This window comes from Anolis carolinensis, unplaced genomic scaffold (genome assembly GCF_035594765.1).
Source record: "Anolis carolinensis isolate JA03-04 unplaced genomic scaffold, rAnoCar3.1.pri scaffold_7, whole genome shotgun sequence".
Lineage (NCBI taxonomy): Eukaryota > Metazoa > Chordata > Lepidosauria > Squamata > Dactyloidae > Anolis > Anolis carolinensis.
In genome coordinates, this window is record NW_026943818.1 from 8,410,412 (window position 1) to 8,433,316 (window position 22,905).

The 22,905-nt window shown below is 39.0% G+C and overlaps 1 protein-coding gene across 4 annotated transcripts in view; it reads left to right on the forward strand.

The window, feature by feature from the left end:
• The window catches only part of garnl3 (GTPase activating Rap/RanGAP domain like 3), a 99,080-nt gene that overhangs the window by 14,577 nt on the left and 61,598 nt on the right, over positions 1-22,905 (forward strand). For all 4 annotated transcript variants that reach the window (XR_010000309.1, XM_062960599.1, XM_062960600.1 and 1 more), the window contains exon 2: positions 3,008-3,077. Coding sequence is in view for 1 of the 4 variants with exons in the window: in XM_062960599.1 (XP_062816669.1) it covers positions 3,008-3,077 (70 nt within the window). In the remaining 3 variants the exon portion in view is untranslated. The remainder of the gene's footprint in view (positions 1-3,007; positions 3,078-22,905) is intronic.

Consider the following 22,905-nt stretch of genomic DNA (forward strand, 5'->3'; position numbering starts at 1 on the left):
AAAAACTCCAAAGATCATCCAACCCAACCCCCTCTGTCACAAAGAAAGACAGAATGGATGGATGGATGAATGAGTCATAATATTATTGAGGTGGAAGAGACCCCAAGGGCCATCCAGTCCAACCTCTTTCAGCCAGGAAGGAAAACAGAATTATTATTATTATTGTTCTTATTATTATTAGATACACAACAAGATTAGTACACAGCAGGCAAGATCATTAAGCTGGCTTTTGTATTGGATCACAGGTCGGACACTTCCCAAATGTCTAGGACTATGTGATGTATCTGCGAATAATGCGTGCAGATCTGAGCAGGATGGCCTTTTGCAGCTGAAAGATGGTCTTTAGGCACTGCACCCAGCGTGCCGATCACCACTGTGACCACCTTGACTGGCTTGTGCCAGAGTCTTTGCAGTTCTATCTTTAAATCCTCATATTGTGTCAGCTTCTCCAGTTGCTTCTCATCAATCCTGCTGGCGCCTAGGATTGCAACATTGATGATCCATACTTTGTTTTTTCCCCATTATTATTATATTCCAACTCTAGGAACATTATTATTATTATTATTATTATTATTACTATTATATTCCTAGAGTTGGAAGAGACCAACCCCCTTGAGCCAGGAAGGAAGATAGAATTTGTTGATGTTGTTGTGTTGTTGTTGTTGTTAGAGACCCCAAGGGCCACCCAGTCCAACCCTTTTCAGCCAGGAAGGAAGACATGATTATTTATTTATTTATTATTTATATTGTTATTGGAGACCTCAGCCCCCCCCCCCCCCAGTCCAATCCCCTTCAGCCAGGAATGAAGATAGAATTTATTATTATTGTTTTTTTTGTTTTTGTTGTTGATGATGATGTTGTTAGAGACCCCAAGGGCCATCCAGCCCAACCCTTTTCAGCCAGGAAGTAAGGTAGAATAATAATGATAATGATAATAATAATAATAATAATAATCATCATCATCATCATTAGAGACCCCAAGGGCCCTCCAGTCCAACCCCTTCTGGCCAGGAAAGAAGGTAGAATTATTATTATTATTATTATTATTATTATTATTATTATAGACTCCAAGGGCCATCCAGTCCAACCCCTTCCAGCCAGGAAGTAAGGCAGAAATATTTTATTATTATTATTATTATTATTATTATTATTATTATTATTATTATTATTATTATTATTATTAGAGACCCCAAGGGTCATCCAGTCCAACCCCTTCCAGCCAGGAAGTAAGGTAGAAATATAATAATAATAATAATAATAATAATAATAATAATATTGTTGTTGTTATTATTATTATTATTATTATTATTATTATTATTATTATTATTATAGACTCCAAGGGCCATCCAGTCTGACCCCTTCCAGCCAGGAAGTAAGGTAGAAATATAATAATAATAATAATTATATTGTTGTTGTTGTTGTTGTTGTTGTTGTTGTTGTTATTATTATTATTATTAGAGACCCCAAGGGCCATCCAGTCCAACCCCTTTCAGCCAGGAAGTAAGGTATAAATATAATAATAATAATAATAATAATAATAATAATAATATTGTTGTTATTATTATTATTATTATTATTATTATAGACTCCAAGGGCCATCCAGTCTGACCCCTTCCAGCCAGGAAGTAAGGTAGAAATATAATAATAATAATAATAATTATTATATTGTTGTTGTTGTTGTTGTTGTTGTTGTTATTATTATTATTATTATTATTATTATTATTAGAGACCCCAAGGGCCATCCAGTCCAACCCCTTTCAGCCAAGAAGTAAGGTAGAAATATTATTATTATTATTATTATTATTATTATTATTATTATTATTTTATTATGACACAGCAAACAAGATAGATATCCTGGATTTTGTTTCACAAAATCGCAAGTCGAACACTTCCCAAGTGTCTAGGACTGTGTGATGTATTTTCTGATGATGCATGCAGATCCCAGTCGGGTAGCCTTTTGCAGTTGGCAGATCGTGATTTTGTTGTTGTTATTATTATTATTATTATTATTATTAGAGACCCCAAGGGCCATCCAGCCCAACCCCTCCCAGCTAGGAAGGAAGACAGATTTATTTATTATTATTATTATTATTATTATTATTATTATTATTATTATTATTAGACTCCAAGGGCCATCCAGTCTGACCCCTTCCAGCCAGGAAGTAAGGTAAAAATATAATAATAATAATAATAATAATAATAATAATAATGTTGTTGTTGTTGTTGTTATTATTATTATTATTATTATTAGAGACCCCAAGGGCCATCCAGTCCAACCCCTTTCAGCCAAGAAGGAAGGTAGAAATATTATTATTATTATTATTTTATTATGACACAGCAAACAAGATAGATATGCTGGATTTCGTTTCACAAAATTGCAAGTCGAACACTTCCCAAGTGTCTAGGACTGTGTGATGTATTTTCTGATGATGCGTGCAAATCCCAGTCGGGTGGCAGATCGTGATTTTGTTGTTGTTATTATTATTATTATTATTAGAGACCCCAAGGGCCATCCAGCCCAACCCCTCCCAGCTAGGAAGGAAGACAGATTTATTTATTTATTATAATTGTTGTTGTTATTGATGTTGTTGTTTAATGGTGCTGCTGTCAGCCGAGAGGTTACCCGAAGGCAGGCAGGCAGGCAAGGCTGTCCTTCTTGCTCCCTTCCCCTCCTTCCTTCCTTCCCTTCCACCTGCCTGCTGCAGGATCATCATCTCTTTCCTTGCCTTTGCAGGAGAGGGAAGCAAGCGCCTCTCCATCGCCATCGCCATCCTTTGTATTGACCGGCCGGGATGACTCGATCTTGCATTGCATCTTAGCCTGTTCTGCCCCTGCTTTTCCAACCCGGGACCCCTTTGCTCCCCTCCTGCTGCGGGGAGAAGAGAAGAAACAAAAACCCCTTTCCTTCCTTCCTTCCTTCTTTCCTTCCTCCCTTTGCCTTGCCCTCCCTTTGATGGCTTAGAGAGGCCAGTCCGCAATGCCTACTGATGAAGCACTTCTATTCCAGCTCCGTCTCCGAGGATTTGGGCTGCCGGCGCGGAGAGTTCAGCCGAAAGCATTATGGATCCGTGGAGCTGGTGAGTCCCATCTTATTCTCCATATGATTATATACATACAGGAATGGAAATGCATTCAATTCCTCTTTTGCAAGAGCCTTGCATCTCTTTCTCTTTGTGCTTCCTTGGATTTGCATCAATAGCATTGCAAAGGACGTAAAAAACCAAGGATGCCCAGCCCAAGTCGAGGGGTGTCGGGGTTTCTCTCCCATCGTCCCCGCACGTTGGAATTGCAGCACAAAGGTGTCCGAAAAAAATTGCAGCACAAAGTCCCCGCCTTGCTATCCGGAAAAAATAGATATTATCCTGTGTGTTGTTTTTAGGCCCTTGTTGCATGGAAACCCCAGGCTGAATTTTATGTATTTGCAAAAAGGGGAGGCAAAGACATTGATTCTATCTGTCTATCTATCTCTGGGGAAATAAACAGAATATCCATTCTCTTCTCCCTCCTGAATATATTGAATATATTGTGTATGTATGTATGTGTATATATGTGTGTGTGTATATGTGTGTATATGTGTGTATGAGATATATATATATATATATATATATATATATATATATATATATATATATTTCTGACGCTGTAAAGGGTTAGGGTTAGGGTCTATTCGCTTCTTCCAGAATACATTGAATATATATCTATCTATCTCTTGCGTCGTCGAAGGCTTTCATGGCCAGAATCACTGGGTTGCTGTGAGTTTTCTGGGCTGTCTGGCCATGTCCCAGGAGCATTCTCTCCTGACGTTTCGCCCACATCTATGGCAGGCATCCACAGAGGTTGTGAGGTGTGTTGGAAACTAGGCAAGTGGGGTTTATATGCCTGGAAGGTCCAGGGTGGCCATGTTCCAGAAGCAGCATTCTCTCCTGACATTTTGCTCACATCTATGGCAGGCATCCTCAGAGGTTGTGAGGTGTGTTGGAAACTATACAAGTGCAGTTTATATATCTGTGGAATGATGTCCAGGGTGGGAGAAAGAACTCTTGTCTATTGGAGGCAAGTGTGAATGTTGCAATTGTCCACTTTGATTAGAATTGAATGGCCTTGCAGCCTCAAAGCCTGGCTGCTTCCTGCCTGGAGGGAATCCTTTGTTGGGAGGTGTTAGCTGGACATATTGTTTCATATCTATTTCTGGAACAGTCTATTTTCTTCGCTCCCCAAATATATTTAATATATACATATACATACATATATATATACATATACATATATTCTGGAGCAGTAAATGAAATGTCTATTCTCTTCTTCCCCCGCCCAAATACATTGAATATCTCTCTATTTCTCGGAGAGTAAATGGAACATCTATTCTCTTCTTCTCCCCCCAAATACATTGAATATATACATATACACACATATACACATACACACACACACACACACATATATATATATTGGAGTAGTAAATGGAATGTCTATTCTCTTTTCCTCCCTCCCAAATACATTGAATATCTATCTATTTCTGGGAAAGTAAACGGAACCTCTATTCTCTTCTTCACTCCCCAAATATATTGAATATATACATATACATAGGAACAGTGATTGGAACATCTATTCTCTTCTTCGCTCCCCAAACACATTGAATATATACATATGCATACATATATACACATATATATATACATATACATATCTATATATATAAAAGAGTGATGGCATCACGGCGACCCACAAAACAACAAAACTACAGGCCCCCCAACCTCGAAATTTGACAACACAACCCATCATCCATGCCTCTAGGTTGATACAACAAAAAGAAAAGAAAAATAAAGTCCTAATTAGAGAGAGAGGAATAATTGCTTTTATCCAATTGCTGCCAGTTAGAAGGCTAAGCTCCTCCAACTTGGTCTCCTAGCAACCCAAAAAAATAAATAAAAAACACTAAAAAATTAATACAATAAAATACTATAATAACAGAAAATAACTAAAAATAATACAAGAAAATAATAAAATATAATAAATAAAAATATAACTGACAATAACATTAATTAAAAAATGCAAATAATGTCAAATAAAAATTACACAACAATTTTTAACCAATACCACCACCACTTTGCCACAGCAACGCGTGGCTGGGCACAGCTAGTATATATATATATATATATATATATATATATATATATATATATATATATATTGGAGTAGTAAATGTATCTATTAGTAGTATCTATTCTCTTCTCCTCCCGCCCAAATACATTGAATATATACATATACACATATATACACACATATACACATACATTCACATATATACACACATATATACATATACATATACATATATATATATTCTGGAGTAGTAAATGGAATGTCTATTCTCTTCTCCCGCCACCCTAATACATTGAATATCTATCTATTTCTGGGAAAATAAATGGAATGTCTATTCTTTTCTTCGCCCCCCGAATACATTGAATATGCATCTCTATTTCTTCCAATTGCCATCTCTTGAAGGAAGATTGCCTGCTTATGTATTTATGTTTTAGAAAATTGAATTCTAGTCCTTGTCTGCGGAAGGAAGAGATTGGGAAAGACGTGGTGGATCTCTCTCTCTCTCTCTTTCGGACTGGCACACAATGGAAAACGAGGATATTTACCTTGCCGGTTGATCCATTTCAGGCTGAATTGGGTTCATGGTCCTTCGTTTTGGTGCATCCCGAGGATGGGGCCTTGCCGTTTAAGCCCCCCATGAGATTGGAAGATAGAAAAAGCGGGGTATAAATAAACATAGTGATAGTGATGATGGGGAAGCAAGGCAAAGGATGAAACTGCGGGAACATCCGTTGTATTTAACGGAATCCAAACACAGCCTCCTTATATTCCGATGCGAATTGTGTTCTGGGCTTGTTTCACTACATTTTCAACATGATGTTCTCTTCTTCACGAATTCTACATTCATCACCAGTAGAGTAAGATTGAATTCTGTGGCATTCCGAACTTGCACAATGTGTTGAACTGGAACTTCCACAGTGTATTGAAGTAGAGCTCCAACTAGAACTCCCACAATATATATTTAACTAGAACTCTCATAATGTATCGAATTAGAACTCCTAGAGTGTGTTGAACTAGAACTCCCACAATTATCAAATTAGAACTCCCACAATGTGTCTAATTAGAATTCCCACAATGTGTCGAACAAGAACTCTCACAATGTTTTGAACGGGAACTTCCACATTGTGTTGAACTAGAACTCCCACATTGTGTTGAAATAGAACTCCCACAGTCTATTGAACTAGAACTCCCACCATTTCTTGAACTAGAACTCCCACAATCTATTGGACTAGAACTCCCACCATCTCTTGAACTAGAACTCCCACCATCTCTTGAACTAGAACTCCCACCATCTCTTGAACTAGAACTCCCACAATCTATTGAACTAGAACTCCCACCATCTCTTGAACTAGAACTCCCACAATCTATTGAACTAGAACTCCCACCATCTCTTGAACTAGAACTCCCACCATCTCTTGAACTAGAACTCCCACAATCTATTGAACTAGAACTCCCACCATCTATTGAACTAGAACTCCCACAATCTATTGAACTAGAACTCCCACCATCTCTTGAACTAGAACTCCCACAATCTATTGAACTAGAACTCCCACCATCTCTTGAACTAGAACTCCCACCATCTCTTGAACTAGAACTCCCACAATCTATTGAACTAGAACTCCCACCATCTCTTGAACTAGAACTCCCACAATCTATTGAACTAGAACTCCCACCATCTCTTGAACTAGAACTCCCACCATCTCTTGAACTAGAACTCCCACAATCTATTGAACTAGAACTCCCACCATCTCTTGAACTAGAACTCCCACCATCTCTTGAACTAGAACTCCCACAATCTATTGAACTAGAACTCCCACCATCTCTTGAACTAGAACTCCCACCATCTATTGAACTAGAACTCCCACCATCTCTTGAACTAGAACTCCCACAATCTATTGAACTAGAACTCCCACCATCTCTTGAACTAGAACTCCCACAATCTATTGGACTAGAACTCCCACCATCTCTTGAACTAGAACTCCCACAATCTATTGGACTAGAACTCCCACCATCTCTTGAACTAGAACTCCCACAATCTATTGGACTAGAACTCCCACCATCTCTTGAACTAGAACTCCCACAATCAATTGGACTAGAACTCCCACCATCTCTTGAACTAGAACTCCCACAATCTATTGGACTAGAACTCCCACCATCTCTTGAACTAGAACTCCCACAATCTATTGGACTAGAACTCCCACCATCTCTTGAACTAGAACTCCCACAATCAATTGGACTAGAACTCCCACCATCTCTTGAACTAGAACTCCCACAATCTATTGGACTAGAACTCCCACCATCTCTTGAACTAGAACTCCCACAATCTATTGGACTAGAACTCCCACCATCTCTTGAACTAGAACTCCCACAATCTATTGGACTAGAACTCCCACCATCTCTTGAACTAGAACTCCCACAGTCTATTGAACTAGAACTCCCACCATCTCTTGAACTAGAACTCCCACAATCTATTGGACTAGAACTCCCACCATCTATTGAACTAGAACTCCCACAATCTATTGAACTAGAACTCCCACCATCTCTTGAACTAGAACTCCCACAATCTATTGAACTAGAACTCCCACCATCTCTTGAACTAGAACTCCCACCATCTCTTGAACTAGAACTCCCACAATCTATTGAACTAGAACTCCCACCATCTCTTGAACTAGAACTCCCACAATCTATTGAACTAGAACTCCCACCATCTCTTGAACTAGAACTCCCACAATCTATTGAACTAGAACTCCCACCATCTCTTGAACTAGAACTCCCACAATCTATTGGACTAGAACTCCCACCATCTCTTGAACTAGAACTCCCACAATCTATTGGACTAGAACTCCCACCATCTCTTGAACTAGAACTCCCACAATCTATTGGACTAGAACTCCCACCATCTCTTGAACTAGAACTCCCACAATCTATTGGACTAGAACTCCCACCATCTATTGAACTAGAACTCCCACAATCTATTGGAATAGAACTCCCACCATCTCTTGAACTAGAACTCCCACAATCAATTGGACTAGAACTCCCACCATCTCTTGAACTAGAACTCCCACAATCTATTGGACTAGAACTCCCACCATCTCTTGAACTAGAACTCCCACAATCTATTGGACTAGAACTCCCACCATCTCTTGAACTAGAACTCCCACAATCTATTGAACTAGAACTCCCACCATCTCTTGAACTAGAACTCCCACCATCTCTTGAACTAGAACTCCCACAATCTATTGAACTAGAACTCCCACCATCTCTTGAACTAGAACTCCCACCATCTCTTGAACTAGAACTCCCACAATCTATTGAACTAGAACTCCCACCATCTCTTGAACTAGAACTCCCACCATCTATTGAACTAGAACTCCCACCATCTCTTGAACTAGAACTCCCACAATCTATTGAACTAGAACTCCCACCATCTCTTGAACTAGAACTCCCACAATCTATTGGACTAGAACTCCCACCATCTCTTGAACTAGAACTCCCACAATCTATTGGACTAGAACTCCCACCATCTCTTGAACTAGAACTCCCACAATCTATTGGACTAGAACTCCCACCATCTCTTGAACTAGAACTCCCACAATCAATTGGACTAGAACTCCCACCATCTCTTGAACTAGAACTCCCACAATCTATTGGACTAGAACTCCCACCATCTCTTGAACTAGAACTCCCACAATCTATTGGACTAGAACTCCCACCATCTCTTGAACTAGAACTCCCACAATCAATTGGACTAGAACTCCCACCATCTCTTGAACTAGAACTCCCACAATCTATTGGACTAGAACTCCCACCATCTCTTGAACTAGAACTCCCACAATCTATTGGACTAGAACTCCCACCATCTCTTGAACTAGAACTCCCACAATCTATTGGACTAGAACTCCCACCATCTCTTGAACTAGAACTCCCACAGTCTATTGAACTAGAACTCCCACCATCTCTTGAACTAGAACTCCCACAATCTATTGGACTAGAACTCCCACCATCTATTGAACTAGAACTCCCACAATCTATTGAACTAGAACTCCCACCATCTCTTGAACTAGAACTCCCACAATCTATTGAACTAGAACTCCCACCATCTCTTGAACTAGAACTCCCACCATCTCTTGAACTAGAACTCCCACAATCTATTGAACTAGAACTCCCACCATCTCTTGAACTAGAACTCCCACAATCTATTGAACTAGAACTCCCACCATCTCTTGAACTAGAACTCCCACAATCTATTGAACTAGAACTCCCACCATCTCTTGAACTAGAACTCCCACAATCTATTGGACTAGAACTCCCACCATCTCTTGAACTAGAACTCCCACAATCTATTGGACTAGAACTCCCACCATCTCTTGAACTAGAACTCCCACAATCTATTGGACTAGAACTCCCACCATCTCTTGAACTAGAACTCCCACAATCTATTGGACTAGAACTCCCACCATCTATTGAACTAGAACTCCCACAATCTATTGGAATAGAACTCCCACCATCTCTTGAACTAGAACTCCCACAATCTATTGGACTAGAATTCCCACCATCTCTTGAACTAGAACTCCCACAATCTATTGGACTAGAATTCCCACCATCTCTTGAACTAGAACTCCCACAATCTATTGGAATAGAACTCCCACCATCTCTTGAACTAGAACTCCCACAATCTATTGGACTAGAATTCCCACCATCTCTTGAACTAGAACTCCCACAATTTATTGGACTAGAACTCCCACCATCTCTTGAACTAGAACTCCCAAAATCTATTGGACTAGAACTCCCACCATCTCTTGAACTAGAACTCCCACAATCTATTGGACTAGAATTCCCACCATCTCTTGAACTAGAACTCCCACAATCTATTGGAATAGAACTCCCACCATCTCTTGAACTAGAACTCCCAAAATCTATTGGACTAGAACTCCCACCATCTCTTGAACTAGAACTCCCAAAATCTATTGGACTAGAACTCCCACCATCTCTTGAACTAGAACTCCCACAATCTATTGGACTAGAATTCCCACCATCTCTTGAACTAGAACTCCCACAATCTATTGGACTAGAACTCCCACCATCTCTTGAACTAGAACTCCCACAATCTATTGGACTAGAACTCCCACCATCTCTTGAACTAGAACTCCCATAATCTATTGGACTAGAACTCCCACCATCTCTTGAACTAGAACTCCCACAATCTCTTGAACTAGAACTCCCACCATCTCTTGAACTAGAACTCCCACAATCTATTGGACTAGAATTCCCACCATCTCTTGAACTAGAACTCCCACAATCTATTGGACTAGAACTCCCACCATCTCTTGAACTAGAACTCCCACAGTCTATTGAACTAGAACTCCCACCATCTCTTGAACTAGAACTCCCACAATCTATTGGACTAGAACTCCCACCATCTATTGAACTAGAACTCCCACAATCTATTGAACTAGAACTCCCACCATCTCTTGAACTAGAACTCCCACAATCTATTGAACTAGAACTCCCACCATCTCTTGAACTAGAACTCCCACCATCTCTTGAACTAGAACTCCCACCATCTCTTGAACTAGAACTCCCACAATCTATTGAACTAGAACTCCCACCATCTCTTGAACTAGAACTCCCACAATCTATTGAACTAGAACTCCCACCATCTCTTGAACTAGAACTCCCACCATCTCTTGAACTAGAACTCCCACAATCTATTGAACTAGAACTCCCACCATCTATTGAACTAGAACTCCCACAATCTATTGAACTAGAACTCCCACCATCTCTTGAACTAGAACTCCCACAATCTATTGAACTAGAACTCCCACCATCTCTTGAACTAGAACTCCCACCATCTCTTGAACTAGAACTCCCACAATCTATTGAACTAGAACTCCCACCATCTCTTGAACTAGAACTCCCACAATCTATTGAACTAGAACTCCCACCATCTCTTGAACTAGAACTCCCACCATCTCTTGAACTAGAACTCCCACAATCTATTGAACTAGAACTCCCACCATCTCTTGAACTAGAACTCCCACCATCTATTGAACTAGAACTCCCACCATCTCTTGAACTAGAACTCCCACAATCTATTGAACTAGAACTCCCACCATCTCTTGAACTAGAACTCCCACAATCTATTGGACTAGAACTCCCACCATCTCTTGAACTAGAACTCCCACAATCTATTGGACTAGAACTCCCACCATCTCTTGAACTAGAACTCCCACAATCTATTGGACTAGAACTCCCACCATCTCTTGAACTAGAACTCCCACAATCTATTGGACTAGAACTCCCACCATCTATTGAACTAGAACTCCCACAATCTATTGAACTAGAACTCCCACCATCTCTTGAACTAGAACTCCCACAATCTATTGAACTAGAACTCCCAAAATCTATTGGACTAGAACTCCCACCATCTCTTGAACTAGAACTCCCACAATCTATTGGACTAGAACTCCCACCATCTCTTGAACTAGAACTCCCACAATCTATTGGACTAGAACTCCCACCATCTCTTGAACTAGAACTCCCACAATCAATTGGACTAGAACTCCCACCATCTCTTGAACTAGAACTCCCACAATCTATTGGACTAGAACTCCCACCATCTCTTGAACTAGAACTCCCACAATCTATTGGACTAGAACTCCCACCATCTCTTGAACTAGAACTCCCACAATCAATTGGACTAGAACTCCCACCATCTCTTGAACTAGAACTCCCACAATCTATTGGACTAGAACTCCCACCATCTCTTGAACTAGAACTCCCATAATCTATTGGACTAGAACTCCCACCATCTCTTGAACTAGAACTCCCACAATCTATTGGACTAGAACTCCCACCATCTCTTGAACTAGAACTCCCACAGTCTATTGAACTAGAACTCCCACCATCTCTTGAACTAGAACTCCCACAATCTATTGGACTAGAACTCCCACCATCTATTGAACTAGAACTCCCACAATCTATTGAACTAGAACTCCCACCATCTCTTGAACTAGAACTCCCACAATCTATTGAACTAGAACTCCCACCATCTCTTGAACTAGAACTCCCACCATCTCTTGAACTAGAACTCCCACAATCTATTGAACTAGAACTCCCACCATCTCTTGAACTAGAACTCCCACAATCTATTGAACTAGAACTCCCACCATCTCTTGAACTAGAACTCCCACAATCTATTGGACTAGAACTCCCACCATCTCTTGAACTAGAACTCCCATAATCTATTGGACTAGAACTCCCACCATCTCTTGAACTAGAACTCCCACAATCTATTGGACTAGAACTCCCACCATCTCTTGAACTAGAACTCCCACAGTCTATTGAACTAGAACTCCCACCATCTCTTGAACTAGAACTCCCACAATCTATTGGACTAGAACTCCCACCATCTATTGAACTAGAACTCCCACAATCTATTGAACTAGAACTCCCACCATCTCTTGAACTAGAACTCCCACAATCTATTGGACTAGAACTCCCACCATCTATTGAACTAGAACTCCCACAATCTATTGAACTAGAACTCCCACCATCTCTTGAACTAGAACTCCCACAATCTATTGAACTAGAACTCCCACAATCTATTGGACTAGAACTCCCACCATCTATTGAACTAGAACTCCCACAATCTATTGAACTAGAACTCCCACAATCTATTGAACTAGAATCCCCACAGTGTGTTGAACTAGAACTCCCACAATGTATCGAACCTCCCTCAATCTTCCATGTTTTTGTTTTTGTTTTAGTTGAAATGTATCATCAAAATGTTTGCATATCTTCTTTTCATGTCCATGAGAATTGTTTTGTTGTTTTCATATGTATCTAGTTCATTGCGTAACATTCTAAACAAAAGATCCCCATTTTGGAATTTTCTTCCAGGGATTTTTTTGAAGGGCTTGGAATTATATATGTATATATATAATATGGACAATATATTGGAGAATTATATACTGTATACCCAAATCCAAAGTTGGACAATATTTTAGATATATATATATATATATATCACCAAGATATTGTCAACCTTTGGATTTGAGTATAGACATATCTCCACAATACTGTCCACCTTTGGATTTGGGTATCACCAAGATATTGTCCACCTCTGGATTTGGGTATAAATATATCTCCACAATACTGTCCATCTTTGGATCTGGGTATTGTCCACCTTTGGATTTGCGTATACATAGATCTCCGAGATATTGTCCACCTTTGGATTTGACTATACATATATCTCCAAGATATTGTCCACCTTTGGATTTGGGTGTAGATATATCTCCAAGATATTGTCCACCTTTGGATTTGGGTGTAGATATATCTCCAAGATATTGTCCACCTTTGGCTTTGGACATAGATATATCTCCAAGATAGTGTCCACCTTTGGCTTTGGATATAGATATATCTCCAAGATATTGTCCACATTTGGATTTGGGTGTAAATATATCTCTAAGATATTGTCCACCTTTGGATTTGAATATAGATATATCTCCAAGATATTGTCCACCTTTGGCTTTGGATATAGATATATCTCCAAGATATTGTCCACCTTTGGATTTGGGTGTAGATATATCTCTAAGATATTGTCCACCTTTGGATTTGGGTATAAATATAGATATATCTCCAAGATATTGTCCACCTTTGGATTTGCATATACATAGATCTCCAAGATATTGTCCACCTTTGGATTTTCATATACATAGATCTCCAAGATATTGTCCACCTTTGGATTTGCGTATACATTCATCTCCAAGATATTGTCCATCTTTGGATTTGGGTATAGATATATCTCTAAGATATTATCCATCTTTCGATTTGGGTATAGATATATCTCCAAGATATTGTCCACCTTTGGATTTGCGTATATATATATCTCCAAGATATTGTCCATCTTTGGATTTGGGTATAGATATATCTCTAAGATATTGTCCACCTTTGGATTTGGGTATAGATATATCTCCAATATATTGTTCATCTTTGGATTTGAGTATAGATATATCTCTAAGATATTGTCCATCTTTGGATTTGCATATACATAGATCTCCAAGATATTGTCCACCTTTGGATTTGACTATAGATATAGCTCCAAGATATTGTCCATCTTTGGATTTGCGTATACATATATCTCCAAGATATTGTCCATCTTTGGATTTGGGTATAGATGTATCTCCAAGATATCTCCAAGATATTGTCCTTCTTGGATTTTAGTGTAGATATATCTCCAAGATATTGTCCACCTTTGGATTTGCGTATACATATATCTCCAAGATATTGTCCTTCTGGGATTTGGGTATAGATATATCTCCAAGATATTGTCCTTCTTGGATTTTAGTATAGATATGTCTCCAAGATATTGTCCACCTTTGGATTTGTGTATACATATATCCCCAAGATATTGTCCTTCTGGGATTTTAGTATAGATGTATCTCCAAGATATTGTCCACCTTTGGGTTTACGTATACTGTATATATATTTCCAAGATATTGGCCACCTTTGGATTTTGGTATAGATATATCTCCAAGATATTGTTCATCTTGGATTTGGGGATTTGTTTTCTCCTTTCAATCCGCACGCCTCCTTTCACATTGTATGTCTGTTGTCAGAGACGGCTGTTTTCTTGTTCTAATGGAGACAAACAAACATTGTCATTCATTGGACCTTGGCCAATGGGTTCTGGCCTGGAGCTCTATCTCCTTTGACTTTCCTTGTTCGAGAACAACAGGCCAAATAGGGAGCCAATAGGGCTGGCATTGTTTCCAGATGCGGAGCCCTTCCAACCAATGCCAACCGAAATCCGCCAGGAGCCATTGTCTGATCTAAGTGGGCTGAAATCGGATTTAACTTCCGATCTGTCTCGATTCCCGGGGCTGTTAGGCTCCAGTTGGGTCATGCAAGGACCTGACATGTCCAAGGGCGAAATTTAATTTCTTGCTTGACATTACAACATTTATTTTTTAAAGGCGAGTGATGGATGCGACATCGTCAAGCGCCGCCGGGGTTGTGTTAACATTGCTAATTGAAGCTGCAGAGAGATATATATACAGTAGAGTCTCACTTATCCAACGTAAACGGGCCGGCAGAATGTTGGATAAGCGAATATGTTGGATAATAAGGAGGCATTAAGGAAAAGCCTATTAAACATCAAATTAGGTTATGATTTTACAAATTAAGCACCAAAACATCATGTTATACAACAAATTTGACAGAAAAAGTAGTTCAATATGCAGTAATGCTATGTAGTAATTACTGTATTTACGAATTTAGCACCAAAATATCATGATATATTGAAAACATTCACTACAAAAATGCGTTGGATAATCCAGAACGTTGGATAAGCGAGTGTTGGATAAGTGAAACTCTACTGTATTTACCTATCAAGGACACACACAAAAAAAGAGAACTGAAACTACAGCTTGGATTTTATTGTCTAGAAAATTCAAGGAGATAGTTCTTGTAGTTTTTTTTTTAATGTTGTTTATGAAAACTTTGAAAATTCCCCAAAAATCTGTGGATAAGCGAAACGTTCTGAAACTCGATGGGCTAACAGTGGTCAATGCAGTCTGCTATTGTAGCAAATGTCATCCCAATAGTTGTAAAAATGAGGGAGAAAGGAGCCTGTGAAGTTTCCCCGCGTGCGTAATTAGTATAACGAAAAAAAGAACAAAATTTCATTACTCTCATTATAGTAACGAAAATTTCACTGACGACATTTAAAAATGAAACGTGGCGCCCATTACTTTTGTAATAAGTTTTGATTTTTTTTGTTAATCGATAGCACAGCCCTACCGCCTGTCTATCCATCCCCATGTTCCCGGCAAAGGATGTGCTTTTTTATCTTCTTCTCGCACCTCCATTCGATTTGACATTCCAAGCCGAAACCCGGTCTGGCGCTCCGTCAAACTTGGAGACGTCTGGCTGCCACAGACTCGCCCACACAAGGAAACGTTCCCTTGCATTATTATTATTACGGCCAATTTAAGTGTTTCCAACCTTCTTGAATCCACTAAACTTGGGAATACTCTAAGCATGTTATTCAGGTCTTTTCGAGCAGAGTCCACTACATCTACACTGCTGATTTAATGCAGTTTGACACTACTTTGCCTTGCAAGAATATGGCTTGGTCTATACTGTCATATAGTATCATAGGTTGAACTGCCTTGTGAGGGTCTACGCTGACCGTCTACTGCTGTTTAATGCAAATAATAATAATAATAATAATAATAATAATAATAATAATAATAATAATAATAATAAATTCATAGATGAATCCCAGACTCTTGGACCAAATATGCATGTGGCTTTTTGTTTTTATTTATTTTCTAGCTGTGCCTGGCCACATGTTGCTGTGGCATCGTCCTATAAATTCATAGATGAATCCAGACTCTTGGACCAAATATGCATGTGTCTTTTTGTTTTTATTTATTTACTAGCTGTGCCCATCCACGCGTTGCTGTGGCATCGTCCTATAAATTCATAGATGAATCCCAGACTCTTTGACCAAATATGCATGTGGCTTTTTGTTTTTATTTATTTTCTAGCTGTGCCTGGCCACATGTTGCTGTGGCATCGTCCTATAAATTCATAGATGAATCCCAGGCTCTTGGACCAAATATGCATGTGGCTTTTTGTTTTTATTTATTTTCTAGCTGTGCCCATCCACGCGTTGCTGTGGCATCATCCTATACATTCATAGATGAATCCCAGACTCTTTGACCAAATATGCATGTGGCTTTTTGTTTTTATTTATTTTCTAGCTGTGCCCATCCACGCGTTGCTGTGGCATCGTCCTATACATTCATAGATGAATCCCAGACTCTTTGACCAAATATGCATGTGGCTTTTTGTTTTTATTTATTTTCTAGCTGTGCCCATCCACGCGTTGCTGTGGCATCATCCTATAAATTCATAGATGAATCCCAGACTCTTTGACCAAATATGCATGTGGCTTTTTGTTTTTATTTATTTTCTAGCTGTGCCCATCCACGCGTTGCTGTGGCATCGTCCTATAAATTCATAGATGAATCCCAGACTCTTTGACCAAATATGCATGTGGCTTTTTGTTTTTATTTATTTTCTAGCTGTGCCTGGCCACATGTTGCTGTGGCATCGTCCTATAAATTCATAGATGAATCCCAGGCTCTTGGACCAAATATGCATGTGTCTTTTTGTTTTTATTTATTTACTAGCTGTGCCCATCCACGTGTTGCTGTGGCATCGTCCTATAAATTCATAGATGAATCCCAGACTCTTTGACCAAATATGCATGTGGCTTTTTGTTTTTATTTATTTTCTAGCTGTGCCTGGCCACGTGTTGCTGTGGCATCTTCCTATAAATACATAGATGAATCTCAAACTCTTGGACCTAATATGCATGTGGCTTTTTGATTTTATTTATTTACTAGTTGTGCCCGTCCACGTGTTGCTGTGGCATCGTCCTATAAATTCATAGATGAATCCCAGACTCTTGGACCAAATATGCATGTGGCTTTTTGTTTTTATTTATTTACTAGTTGTGCCTGGCCACATGTTGCTGTGGCATCATCCTATACATTCATAGATGAATCCCAGGCTCTTGGACCTAATATGCATGTGGCTTTTTGATTTTATTTATTTACTAGTTGTGCCCGTCCACGTGTTGCTGTGGCATCGTCCTATACATTCATAGATGAATCCCAGACTCTTGGACCAAATATGCATGTGGCTTTTTGTTTTTATTTATTTACTAGTTGTGCCTGGCCACATGTTGCTGTGGCATCATCCTATACATTCATAGATGAATCCCAGGCTCTTGGACCAAATATGCATGTGGCTTTTTGTTTTTATTTATTTTCTAGCTGTGCCTGGCCACGTGTTGCTGTGGCATCTTCCTATAAATACATAGATGAATCTCAAACTCTTGGACCTAATATGCATGTGGCTTTTTGATTTTATTTATTTACTAGTTGTGCCCGTCCACGTGTTGCTGTGGCATCGTCCTATAAATTCATAGATGAATCCCAGACTCTTGGACCAAATATGCATGTGGCTTTTTGTTTTTATTTATTTACTAGCTGTGCCCAGCTAGTCGTCCTAAGTGGGTTTTTGTTTGTGGAGGCAAGTATGAATGTTGTAATTAGTCACCTTGATTAGCACTGAATGGCTTTGCAGTGGTTGTTTCCTCTCTGGGGGAATCTTTTGTTGGGAGGTGTTAGCTGGCTCTGGTTGTTTCCTGTCTGGAATACCCTTATTTTCAGAGTGTTGTTCTTTATTTACTGTCCCAATTGTAGAGTTTTTTTTTAAGCTGGCTGCCAGGTTTTGTTTATTTTGATAGTCCCCAGGGACCCAATAATAATAATAATAATAATAATAATAATAATAATAATAATAATAATAATAATAATAATGATGATGATGATGATGATGACTCTGAGAGGGAATCCTTTGTTGGGAGGTGTTAGCTGGCTCTGGTTGTTTCCAATCTGGAATATGTCTAGCTGTGCTCAGTCACTCATTGAAACCCAGTCCACTTGGCTGGGTTTCCGGGGGGTGGGGGGGGTTGTAATGTTTGGTTTTGGGGTTTTTCTGTAATTTGGACCTAATTTTATAGGGTTCTTTGATGGGAAGACATAGATTAGATGACAGTGTCTTTTGTGGCCAAATTTGGTGTGATTTGGTCCAGTGGTTTTGTTGTTTACTCCATGGGAATTATGCACATTACATTTTTATATATACTGTATAGATTGTTTTGGGCTTCTCCCAGTGTAAGCCGCCCCAAGTCCTTTGGGAGATGGAGCGGGGTATAAAGTATTATTATTATTATTATTGTTGTTATTATTATTATTATTATTATTATTTCTTGGCCCCTTTTTGCGTCTGTATGTTTGACATTCCCTTTGAGATTTACGCTTGCTGTTTCTGTTCTTAATTCCGCACGCAACGAGGGCAGCCGAAACCTCGACCTACCGTTCATCATTAGCTGCCTCCATTAAAATTCATTACTTTACCTCCTTTAGTTTGTTTTTCTTTCTGGTACATGGTGTCCTTTCCTTAAGAGGAAAAAATGCTTTTAATTTCATTGTCCTTCAGGTTTGGAAGGAGGATTTGAGAGGCAACAGGGATGAAAACGAGAGATGAAACGCCAAGGGAAATTTGTAAACACGGTCCCTCCCATTTGTTGTTGTGTGCTTTCGTTTCAGACTTGGGCGACCCTAAAGCGACTCAGATTACAGAGTTTTCTTGACAAGATTCATTCAAAGTCTCTTTTCCCGACCTACCTTTCTTTCTCCATTTCTTTTCCTACTCTCTTTTTCCTTTAATTTTGTAATGAGTTTTGATTGTTTTAATCGATGGCACAGTCCTACCGCCTGTCTATCCATCCCCTTGTTCCCGGCAAAGGATGTGCTTTTTGTGTCTTCTTCTCGCATGAGTTCGAAGCCAGCCCGAGTCGGATTGAGTGCCCGACCATTAAAATAGCCCAGCTCATTGCTGACCTAAGCAACCCGAAAGATAGTTGCATCTATCAAGTAGGGAATTTAGGTACCGTTTATGCAGGGAGGTTAATTTAACTAATTTACAGCACCATAAAATCATCCAGCAGCTCAGAATGTGGGGCACCAGATTCAATTAAAAAGTTGGGAGAAGATCTGGAACCAGGGCCTCAGATATACATATGCATATGATATGCGAGAGAATTGGCTAAAAATGCAATATAGGTGGTATACCACCCTCTATAAAATTTCTAAATGTTATAAGAATGCATCTGACAAATGTTGGAAGTGTGAGCAACAGACGGGCACGTTTTTCCATATATGGTGGACATGCCCAAAAGCTCAACTTTACTGGAAAGACATTAATGAAGCTGTACAAACAATTATAAAGATAAAAATTAAAAGAGAACCGGAGTTTTTCTTATTGGGAATGTTAGACATTGATCAGGACAAAAACAAAAGAGATTTTGTTTAGTTACTTGGTCACTGCCGCCAGAATAACATATGCCAGGTTCTGGAGATGAAAGGAGATTCCGAATAAGGAGGAATGGCTAAATAAAGTAATGGAGGTGATGAACATGGACAAACTCACATATTGGTTATCTTCAAGCCAAGGTTTACCAAAAAAAGAGACTAATTGGGACCTGGTTAAGGACTATCTAAAACAAATGAAATTGGACCCTATCTGCTGAATTAGATACAATCTTTGAGACTATTGAGGAAGAAGGGGTGATCTATCAATTTTTACAATATATATATGTATGAATACAGATATACATATACATATATATATATATATATATATATATATATATATATATATAGTTTTCTTTTTCTTGATGAACCAGTTAAAGTTAGATGGAAGTCAACAAACTTTTTTTTTCTTTTCTTCTGTCTTCTATATCTTATTTCCTATTTTACTATAAACAAGCAATGTTCTTCCACTTTTGATGTGTAAACTTTATTACCGGTTAATCCTTTTTCTTCATAAATACAAAATTTTCAATAAAAATATTTGACCAAAAAAAAAAAAAATCATCCAGCAGCATGCAGAAAGGAATGAGGAAGTACTCCATCAAGGATTTGGTGTCACAAATGGATGATGTAGCAGCAGCTCCCCCTGTGGCCGGAATTGAGCATACCCTCATGAAGCTGGAAAATGTTAAATTTCCTCTGTGTCTTTGTCTCTGTCTGTACGTCATATGGCATTGAATGTTTGTCATGTACAGTAGAGTCTCACTTATCCAACATAAACAGGCTGGCAGAATGTTGGATAAGCGAATATGTTGGATAATAAGGAGATAATTAAGGAAAAGCCTATTAAACATCAAATTAGGTTATGATTTTACAAATTAAGCACCAAAACATCATGTTATACAACAAATTTGACAGAAAAAGTAGTTCAATATGCAGTAATGCTATGTAGTAATTACTGTATTTACGAATTTAGCACCAAAATATCACGATGTATTGAAAACATTGACTACAAAAATGCGTTGGATAATCCAGAACGTTGGATACGCGAGTGTTGGATAAGTGAGACTCTACTGTATATGTACATTGTGAGTTCTCTTTGGGGTGAGAAGGGCGAATATAAATACTGTAAATAAACAGGCAATTTTTTGTTCTACTTAAAAGTAGAATATCTATCTTCTCCAACATGGTTCTATGGCCAACTGGAGGACCTTGTTTTCTGTTAGGTATTTTTACCTTAGCGTTCAGTACCTTAATGTTCAATCTACATCTGGTTTATCGTTGTCTCTCTGGAGTTTTGCCTGTTTTGAACAGCGGACACACAAACAAGTATCTTTCCAAATCAGGAAGGCTTTGGCATCTCTTGCAGTTCAGCGATGCAAAACACAAAACAGTCTGCACGAAATCATGGCCTCTCCTTTTTTTCTTCTCGTGACAAATCCTTCGGTGTATCTCTCTCTCTCCACCAAAACATTAACAATCCGATCCAGAGAGTACTACGTTTGCTATCCCAACTTATACTGATATCATCTATTGCATTACGTTATCCCTGTTGCTTGGGATCACTTCATCGTTGCATCAGACAATGAGACGTGTCTAGTCATCCTGAGTTCACCATGAATCATGAATATGCTTGAGTTATATACTATTGCTAATGTTTTCCCCATCCGATTTGAGAAGACGGCATTCTGTATATTCTTCTCCGAATGACAGCTGTCTTTGTACCATTGTCAGAAATGACTGTATAATGAAAAAGCATGCCGAAATCTGTTTAAGTACAGCCAAAGGCTGGCTGCATCTTGGCGCCTGGAAATGTGGAAATATAATGTAATTTCCAGCTCCGAGCCGGACAAGAGTGATAGAAACCAGGCGCCCAATGGCTCTCATAATGCCGGATTCACGGCTCCTGGTTGTATTAAGCAAGGCTTGTGGACGACCATATGTGCAAAGAAATAATAATATATATACCTATTTATTATTATTTATTTACTACATTTATATCCCGCTCTTCTCACCCCGGGGGGACTCAGAGCGGCTTACAAATCAAATGTACATACAATATATTATTAGCATAGCACAATATAAGCATTGAATTACTATATTGCATTACAGTAGAGTCTCACTTATCCAACATTCGCTTATCCAACATTCTGGATTATCCAACTCATTTTTGTAGTCAATGTTTTCAATATATCGTGATATTTTGGTGCTAAATTTGTAAATATAGTAATTACTACGTAGCATTACTGCATATTGAACTACTTTTTCTGTCAAATTTGTTGTATAACATAAAATTTTGGTGCTTAATTTGTAAAATCATAACCTAATTTGATGTTTAATAGGCTTCTCCTTAATCTCTCCTTATTATCCAACATATTCACCTATCCAACGTTCTGCTGGCTTGTTTATGTTGGATAAGTGAGACCCTACTGTATATCATTACATGGCAATATTATTAGTAATATTACATTTAATATATAATATATAATAATAATAAATCTTATATATTTAAAAGGAGAATGGCATCGCTCCACTGAGCAAAACAACAAAACTAAAGGCCCCCCAACCTAGAAAATTGACAACACAACCCCTCATCCACATCTCTACGTTCTTACAAACAAACTACACATCCCAAACCTCCATGGGGCCAAAAAACCCCCAAAAACTGGAATGCTCCATCTGCGCATGCCCAAGAGGCCAGCCCGCGTGCACACAGAACAATCCACACACCTCCCTCCAACGGCCGCTCCCGCGCACACTCCTTTTCCCCCCTCAGACACCGTCGCCATCCTCCCCACCATCCCACAGCCTAATGCTTCTCAGGAGGAGCCAGGTGGGTTCAAAA